A 9756-nucleotide genomic window follows, 5' to 3' on the forward strand; every position below is an offset into this window, starting at 1 on the left:
TATTACTCTTAATGGCTTCTCCCTTATGGTCGCTGTCTCTACAGGTCTAACATCAACACGAAACTCTCTCAGCTTCCCATCTTTCATGAGCCTGTCTATCTCTTTTAATAATTGGAGACACCTATTAGTCTCATGGTTCTCGATCTTGTGAAATTGACAATAAGGTTTTCCTTTCATTTCCCTAAGAGTATATTTCGGCCACACCACAAAATCTTCCTTCGCTATCCTCCTTAAAATATCTTCCAGCGTGGAATTGAGAGCTATGAAATTGCTAAGATCGGGCTCCTCTTTCAATGTTTTGTCATACTTTCTTCGCTGTTGTAGCTGATTTTCTCGATTTGCATAATGCTCCTGAGGTCTTTTGTTATCTGACCTCGAGGAGTTTCGACTTTCATAGCGATCATTATTATCCTTATCTTTTTTCCCCGCATCAGTGACTTGTAATAATGTTTGCATAGTGGCGGCTCTCAACCCCTCCTTTACTATGATATCTCTATCCACCTTATCATACAACTCTTGTAATGTTTTAACCTCTTTCCTCAACAGATACTTATGCATATAAGATCCTGGTATTACCCCGGCTTGGAAAGCTATGACAGCTGTCATTTCTGATTTATCCAATCTTCCACTGCCTGGGTTTCAGCCTTGAACCTTGTTAAGAAATCTTTTAATGACTCCTTCTTCGCTTGCTTCAATTGGAATAAGGCTGACACCTGCTTTGGCTTCACCCTCTGGTGACCGTAATTAGTGAGGAACATTTCTTCAATCTCTCTGAAGCATGAAATGGATCCCTCTGGAATTGTGCAAAACCACTTTAATGTTTTCCCTTTCACACTTGACGAAAATGATCGACATAGTACAGTATCCCAATATTCGGTGTCCTAATATATCGAGAACTGATGTTGATAACTAAAAAGATGGTCCATGGGGTCAGTAGCTCCTTCATATTGGCTCAATTTTGGATTTTTTGAACTTCGGAGGTAACGAGGCCCTCTCTATCTCCTTTTTAATGGATTTCTACCGACATCATCTACCAGCTTTCTTATCGACGCCGAGACCTTTTCCAATAATTGATCTCCTAATTGCTTCTGCATCATTTCCTCCACTATCTCCTTTGTGCCTAGTGTTTTACCTTCTTCTTCTTGCACCACTTTCGGTGTCGTTCTCGCTACAGATTGTACTTCTTCAAGATGACTTCTTCTCCTCTCCTCGAGATGACTCTTTCGTACTATTGGAGTTTCAGAACTCGACTCCTCGTCATCATTCTCATACATAGCGTCTTCAGCATGCTTCTCCTTCTCTTCCCTTATTGCTTTATTCTCAGCCATTAACATCTGATTTTGCTTTTCTAACTCATTCATCCTTCTCAACAAATCTTTCAGAGATACTTCTTTTTCTTGTATTTTCTCTTCTTCTTCTATCATTCTACTTGTTGATCTTCGAGTTCTTCGCTCCTCATTTTTAGACACAGCCTGAGAAGTGCTTCCCTCATTCACCATCATTGTTTTACTTGTTGTAGTACGCTTTGGAGGCATCTTGATTACTTTCTTTAACTCTTCACTGACCGTATCACACAGTTACTCTTTATCACCAAGATTTCAATCAATGGATTCGATCAAAGAAAAAAAAACGAAAGACAAAACAATCGATCTTTGTCTTTGAACCCAGATGGCGCCGATGTAGTGATCAAGAGAAAGTAACTACGATTACTAAGAATGAATAACTAAAAATGAAAAGTAAGCATCGAATCAAACTAAAAATGGGTTTGTTATTTTATTTATTTATTTATTTATTTTTATTTTTTTGGTGGACAAGCAAGGTTGTTATAGAGGTCCCCTACCCCTTTTCATTAAATAATAAAGATCATAGCTTGTTACATTCTTACATATTCTTTGCCTATGGCATCATCATAAATAATTTTTTTTACATCCTCTGTAAAAGAACTGGGAATTAACTCTATGTAGCTAATTGACAGAATATTACTAGCTAAAGCATCAACTAGCTTGTTTGCTTCTCTGTACACATGAGTGATGGAGAAGTCTTCTAGTTGCTCCCTCAACTGATTAATACTCCTCATCATCTTTTCAGCCTGCCATGGGTGCTGCCCTTTATTTCTAAAGAACGAAATCATTGTGCTGGAATCAGTTTGCACTCGTACCTTCTTGATGCCATGCCTTACTACCATTTCCAATCCTTGCTCTACCCCATTCAATTCGATCAGTTCAATAGAATGCTTATTTGATCTTTCCTTGCTCGCCACTATGACCTGCCCATTTCCATCTCTAGCTACTGCTGCCCAACCCCCATTCATCCCTTGCAAACTGCCATCTGAATTTAGATTTGAGATTCCATTTTCTGCCCTTTCCCATTTACACGCCTTGTCCGACGTTGTGCCGCGTGTCGACTTTTACATTCCACGCCTCTTGGAAGTCTTTGCTTCTCCGGTCCTTTTCCGCATTTCTATCTCCATTGTTTGTATCTTGATTCACACATCCCTTAGTATCCTTGCTGCCCACTCCATCACCAGAAGTTTGTTTATTCTCAAATATTCTCTCATTCCTCATCTTCCATATCCGGTAGTTATATGCATTCCACACCAGTCAAGTTGCATCTTGTTTTGGCCCTTTCCCCGCCAAGCACTCTTCTTACCCAATCAATTTCCTCCTCGCCATGAGTTTGCCATTGTTCTGCGATAACCCATTTTGCCCAAAACCGTGTACCACCACTCCTGTGGAGAAACCGCACTCATGAAGTAAGTGTTCCTCGGGTCTCCACTTCTCTCCAAAGAAGAACGCGATAGATCGGTCGTAACCACCTTGAACTCCTTCATTTTCGCTAAGCGTTTTTAGCTCCACTAGCAGCCATCCAAATTTTATGAAAGAATGGCGAGGGATGCAATTTGAGAACCAAACAATGCTACTCCATGTTATTCTTTGCTGTTGCACTCCTCTCATACCTTCATATGTATCTCGGAGATTGTACTCTCCTTGCTTAACTCTCCAAACCGCTTTGTCTTCGCCCCTTTATCTCAACCTCTTCCTTGACATCTTCTACTATCTTCTTGATCTGATTCTTTATGTAGTGCAGGGACACCCAGTTCCTTTACTATGAAGTCGACACCTTTGCATTAAGGTGGCGAGAGATCCAGTAGAGAAAGGCTTGTGGAAATTTTTTTGTTAACATACCTTTTGGGTGCCAGGGATCTAGCCAGAAGCTTGTATTCTTACCGTCTCCAATCTAATTCACTGCTATCTGAGCTGCTTCTGTTCTGCCCTTTAATAAATTTCGCCAGCTCCATGAACAGTTGTGTGGAATCTTCAGCTGCCAGAATTTTCTATCTTTGATTAAGTTCTTTTGGATCCACTCAACCCATAGATTGTCTGCCTTTGTGATTATCTTCCATATATGCTTCTTATTCGATGCTTGATTCACCTTTTCCAGGTTGCGAATGCCCAGCCCTCCTTCTGCATAAGGATAGCAAAGATCCTCCCATCGAACCAGAGCATGCGACTGATTGCAATCAGGGCCTGTCCATAGAAAGTTTCTCGCACGTACCGTTTATGTCATCTATAATCTTCTCGAGGTACAATGAATGATGCAAACCGTAACACACTCAAGTTATTTAGCACTTGCCTTGATGAGCTGCAGCCTTCCCCGCATAAGAGAAAATTTTCCCTTCCAAAATCAATTCTTCGTAACCTTTAAGAGTAAAGGACTACAATCTGTGGATTTCAATCTTGTAGTAATCAATGGGAGTCCCAAGTACTTCACAGGTAACTCTCCTCTTGGGAATTGCAGAGCCCTCTCTATATCTTCACAACTATTGTCATCCACTCCTGTTAAGTATATCTGGCTTTTCTGAGTGTTTACTTCAAGCCCAGAGCATGCTTTAAAAGTGTTGAGGTTCTCTCTCAACTGCATTTCTGTTTGAACATCTCCATGCATGAACGCCACCAAATCATCTACAAAAGATAGGTGAGTGATAACTGGGTTTACACACTTATAATGCAACTTATACAGATTATTTGTTACACTATGACTCATGATTTCAGAGAAAAGGTCCATGACCATTACAAAAAGGTACGGGGATATGGGGTCGCTTTGTCGTATTCCTCTTCTTCCCTTAAAGTATCCATAAGGGGCTCCATTCACCATTATAGAGTAGTGAGCTGTTTCCATACACTTCTTTACCCATTCACAGGACCTTCTTGGCATACCAATCCTTTGCATAGCAAATTCGACTACTTCCCATCGCACTGAGTCATATGCTTTCCTCAAATCCACTTTCGCAGCACATCTAGGTGGATGTTCATCCTTATGGTAGTTATGTAGCAATTCGTGCGACAGTAATATGTTATCTTGAATGCTCCTCCCCACAATGAAAGCTGATTGATTCTTGTTTATGATTTTGGGCATAAGCTGCTTCATTCTTCTAGTCATTACTTTTGTGATACACTTGTAAACTACTCCGCAACAAGCTATTGGTCCAGACTCTCCCGAGATGAGGGATTCTCAACTTTAGGCACTAGTGTTATGCACGTTGAGTTTACTTCCTTCAGTAGTTGCCCTGATGTAAAGAAATTTCTAACGGCCCTTGTGAAGTCATCCCCAACTATCCTCCATGCACATTTGAAGAAAAAAGAAGAAAATCCATCACTCCCTGGAGCTTTATCGTTATCAATATCAGCCAACACCTCTCAGAATCTCATTTCGTAACTTCCTTTCCGTGTCCTCTCATCTTCTTCACTAATTTGCTGCCTTTGCCCCGATATCTTGAAAGATAGAGAGATCAATGTTTGGCAACTGATCTAGGCTATAGAGCTCTTTGTAATACTTTGCGCATTCATCCCCAATTCCATTCACATCTTGTATATAATTTCCATCTCGATCCTGTAAGCATGTTATTTTATTTACTACTCTTCTTGCTTTTACCGACCTGAAAAAGTACTCTATATTGTTGTCTCCCACACTAATTACTTGATCCCTCGATTTCGTTTTATAAAACCCTTCCTCTTCCATGTTTGCTTTTCACATGTATTCTGATGGTTTCCCTTTCTTTTTCAATGAGCTCTCGATTCAATGGCTGTACATGTAGCTCAGTTTGCACCTGTTCCAGTTCTTTCTTTGTTTCGAGTACTCTATCCTCCACATTCCCTAGTCTTTCTCGATTCCATTCAATGAGTGCTGCCTTTGTGATTTTCAGTTTCTTCATTAGGATATACATAGGATTTCCCACTGTTGAGCTACCCCACGCTGCCTCCACTGTCTACATAAATCCTTGTTCCTTCCACCAGAAATTAAAGAACTTAAAAGGTTTTTTCTTCTGATTTATCTGCGTGTTTGAGCTGACCACCATTGATGAGTGATCTGAAATTGCCCCTGGATTTAGAAATTTTGCTTCGTAATCCCCAAAATCACTCACCCATTCTGCATTAGTCATCACCCTATCAAGCTTACTACTTATTCTATCCCTTTGCTTGTTACTCCATGTGAAAGTGTTCCCTTTGTATTTCATATCCACTAGGCCTGCCGAAGTTACACAATCTGTGAAATCTACGAAATGGTATGGCCTTACCTCTGCCCCTCCTACTTTCTCCTGTGGACTAAGTATAGTGTTAAAATCACCAAGTAATTGAATTATGCACGATAGATCCACTATATTTCTCCATAGCTGCCTTCTCTCCATCATATCTGTACTTGCATAGACCATCGTAACTATAAACTGTACTCCTGTAATCATGGTAACTTCCATAGTTATATGTTGTGATTCATTTTTCACTAGCTCAGCTTTGCATACCCTCGGGTTCCAGCAGAACCAAATTCTGCCTTGATCACTTTCAGCATAATTTCCTTCCATTTCCCACTGTACACAACTCCTATTAAACACCCACTCTCTTCTTCTTCTTCTTTCACTCTTGTCTCTACTAATCCCGATCATCGATATCAAACTTCCTTTATCATTTCCTTGATTTCCACTTGCTTGAAACCCATGTTAAACCCTCTCATATTCCAAAGAACACGCTTGTACATTCATTTTGGCAACACTGAATGCTTATAGTGACCATACTTGGTAGTCACTCTATTCTCGCCTTCCTCCCCCGATGTTGTGGGTACCTTTTGTTGATTCCCACTCTCCACAGTAGCCATTCATTTTCCTTTCTGCTCACCTATGCCTTTTACCTCTGTATGCGCTGTGTTCTTTATCTCCTTCGTATTAGTTCCCTTTGCATGTTCTTGAATCTGCTTGCTGCTGTTTCCAATAGTACATTCCCTTTGTTCTTCTCTTTCTTCACCATGCCCCTTAGAGAGTTGGCTTTGTTCAAGGTTTACTCCCCCTTGAATATTCCGAGCTTTGCACTTGTGTCTTTTGCTTGGTGATTCCCACCCAGCTTCTGCCTCATCATTTTGTACTTCGTGCACCTCTTGGATTTATGTTGTTCCTTCCTTTTGTGTTGGGCATTCTTCCTGCTGAGGTTTCGGTCTCTGTGTCATCTTCTCTCCTTCCTTGTTGCTATTATCTTGTTTCTGTAGCCACACTTTGTGATTGTGCTCTACTTCCTCTCTCTCCTTCTTTGGACATCTTTGATCCGAATGCCCAAATATCTTGCACTCTGTACACCTCGGGGGTTTCCAATTGTACTCGAACGATACTTTATATACTCTCCTTTGGTCTAGTATCACTGGAATATCATCTGGGTAATGGCAGTCAGTATCAATCTCCACACACATTCTCGCATATGCTGTTCTAGTCATGTTTTCAGTCAATCGATCAGTGAACATTGGTATCTCTATTGCACTTCCGACTTGACTGAACCCATCCTTGTTCCACATCTCCATAGGTAAGCCTTTTACAACAACCCAATTGGTATAGTCTTTAGCTCTCTTGTCTCTGCTTCCACAAAGGTTCTCCACGGCCTTATCACAAACAACTGACTTGCAATATGAAAGGATCCCATGTCCAAAACTAATTTCTTATCTTCATCAGTCTCAAACTTGAATGTAAACATAGTGTCTCCATATGGTTTCATCACAAAACTCTTTATTCTCCATGTCCGACTAACAATATCCTTTACATAGTTATAATTCATCCTCTTCCCCACAAAAGATCCCACAATAAGATTCTCAAACTTCTTGTTGTACTCTGTGAATTGGTTACTGGTCACATGTATGACTGGCTTCCCATTGACAATGGTGGGGGGAACATACGAAAGTTCAGCACTGCCTACTGCCTTTTTACCTATCACGTCTACCCATGAACTCTTCACTTGTATTGGCTGTGTGTTCTTACTATGATTTGGCTGTATCGTTCCTTTGCCTATTGGACTATCACCTCTGTTTCCGGTTTCCTCAGATCCTATAATTCCAGATCTCAAGTTTTCTTCTCTAACAATTACTTCTTCTCCATCTTTTCCGTTTCGATCTTCTGCACCTGTTATTGTTGTTGGAGTACTTGCACGATCATGGTCTGTCTCCTCTCCTTGTAATAACTCTTCATGGATGCGCAACATCCTCTTCCTGAGAAGTTTCTCAACGGATCCTTCCCCATACCTTTTAACCACTAGCGCTTCAAGTTCATCCTCATCATAATCCCGAGCTGGACTATCAGGCGTACCTTCGTGTTTGTGTTCCTGTTCATGTGTAGTACGATTTTTTTGTTGTTTTGTTTCCATATTTCCTAATTTTTAAGTAAAAAGTCTGTTTTGCCCCTAGAAGTAAATCACCCCTTAAAGGCCATCATTAATACTAAACAAGATTTCGTTACTCCGTGTTGTTTGTTATGGGGTTTGTTATTGAAGAACAGTATCGGTTACAATATTCTCTCTCTCTCTCTCTCTCTTGTTCTAGTTTTACAGATTTTGTGTAATGATTTGGAATGAATCTTTTTCCTCTCTTTCCAGTCTTTATATAGTGCTTTGAGAATAGCCTTCACCAATCATCAACTGCCGCATGTCCATTCTCTTCTTCTTCTTCCTTTTCCCGCCTTAAACCTGCAATACACAAAATACATTTGCGAAATATCGACCATTACATCGATATTTCTCATTAGTCACGATATGGGCTGGAATATCGGGTTGACGATATTTTCCCATGACAAACGGTATGCACCCACATACTAGAGTTCACAATGTATGTCACCTTGAATTGTCCCACTGCATGTTGGAGGACCAAAAGAGACAGTCAAATAGAATGGTTTCAAAATAATTCAGTATTAAGGACGTAAAAATCTCCCTGAACTATCCCATGATATGCCAAGTAAAGGAGAGTTGTATCAGGGTAGCTGGACATTCAAAACTTCACCATCTTGTCATTACTCGGACATATTTAAGATAAGTGATAGTATATTAAAACCATTTTTATCAAGACAATTTGTCCCTACCAAACCCAAGTAGCAATTGCTCAAGGATTAGATGGGAACAACGGAACATAATAATTTAAAAAATGAAGAAACTGCAATCAAGTAAATCAGGACGTGAGAATGAAAAACTAATAGACTTACACTGCCAGGAATTCTCCATCACTGGAAACATTGAATGCAGAGATAGGGTCCCGGACAACTTGCTTTGACCCAATTCTCTTCCATGAGGTCGTGTCCCAATACGTAATACTTCCTCTTTGTCCTGAGTTAAATCTGAGATTGTCAATCAGTGGGCACCTTAAACAATAGAGATACAGGAATCAGTACAAAGAACTAAAGTGTACCTCGCATTGCAATGATACAAAGAATTTGAGTATTATCTTTGGTTTGAGAAAATCAACAGAAACCAAACATCTAATCCTAGATATGAATAAAAAATAAAACTTCAGTTATAAATATTGTAGAGGAGCGTTTTAGCTTTCTCCTGATTACAGTAGAGGAGGACGAGATGGGTTTGGACTTTGGATGAGACCGAGGTCGCTGTGAGCGATCTGCCTACGTATCTTCTCTCGTTTTTTCCTTTTCTTGGGGAGAGAAGAATCAGGTCCGACGTAGTTCCAGTAGATGGTATTTATAGGATTTTGGGAGTGGAGATCCTTCAGACACGTGTACCCTTTGTGTACAAATGTAGGGTAGAGATCGTGAATGAGTGCTGGAGTGGTTTTGGTGTAAGTTGTACTCTGATTGGGAGTTGGCGCGGTAGTCCCTATTTCCCGGTGGTGGGGAATACAAATAAGATTTTGGCAATGATTACATCTGGTGGGGCGCGTTCTGTCTCTGGCAAAGTGTTCGTACTGAGGTATCTTTGTTCGTACCACCTACTTGTAAGGAGTCGCTCGCAGATCGGTCTTGGAGGTCGATGCGTTGAGGTCGCTTGTGCTTCGTCTGCAATGTACACACCTACTTCTAAGGAGTCGCTCGCAGATCGGTCTTGGAGGTCGATGCGTTGAGGTCGCTTGTGCTTCGTCTGCAATGTTCCTTAGTGGGGATATTGCTCCCCTACACAGCCCCCTCTCAGTAGAATGGCTGGGTTCATGCAGGCGATCTGCTGAGAGAAGACTCAACACTTGGGTGAAGCCTGGGCGAGCTATGGAGAACGTTCTGTTTGGAATGCCGCTGAGTTGGAAACTGGCGGGAAAGAAAATTTTTAGCGTGTTCTTTGTACGCGATGAATCATAGCAGTTGGAAAGGAATCGTGTCGCCGCGGTATTCGGAAGTCAGGAAAAGACAGTTCCTTGGACACGTGTGTGGGCTATATCATAGGCCGTAATCATAACTTCTTGGGAACTGAACAGGCGGTTGTGCAAAATCAAAATTGAGGCAACCAAAAGGCATTTCCG

The 9756-nt window shown here is 40.9% G+C and overlaps 2 protein-coding genes across 2 annotated transcripts; both read right to left on the minus strand.

Moving 5' to 3' along the window:
• Nucleotides 1-1873: 1873 nt before the first annotated feature.
• LOC147518070 (uncharacterized) lies at nucleotides 1874-2311 on the minus strand. Its single transcript, XM_086593800.1, has one exon. The coding sequence runs from the start codon at nucleotides 2309-2311 to the stop codon at nucleotides 1874-1876; it is 438 nt and encodes a 145-aa protein (XP_086449926.1).
• A 2435-nt stretch (nucleotides 2312-4746) lies between these two features.
• LOC147518071 (uncharacterized) lies at nucleotides 4747-5857 on the minus strand. Its single transcript, XM_086593801.1, has 3 exons — nucleotides 5423-5857; nucleotides 5006-5266; nucleotides 4747-4890 (listed from the first exon to the last, which is right to left on the minus strand). The coding sequence occupies exons 1-3, from the start codon at nucleotides 5855-5857 to the stop codon at nucleotides 4747-4749; spliced, it is 840 nt and encodes a 279-aa protein (XP_086449927.1).
• Nucleotides 5858-9756: the final 3899 nt, after the last annotated feature.

Source organism: Coptis chinensis, chromosome 2, assembly GCF_015680905.1.
Source record: "Coptis chinensis isolate HL-2020 chromosome 2, ASM1568090v1, whole genome shotgun sequence".
NCBI lineage: Eukaryota > Viridiplantae > Streptophyta > Magnoliopsida > Ranunculales > Ranunculaceae > Coptis > Coptis chinensis.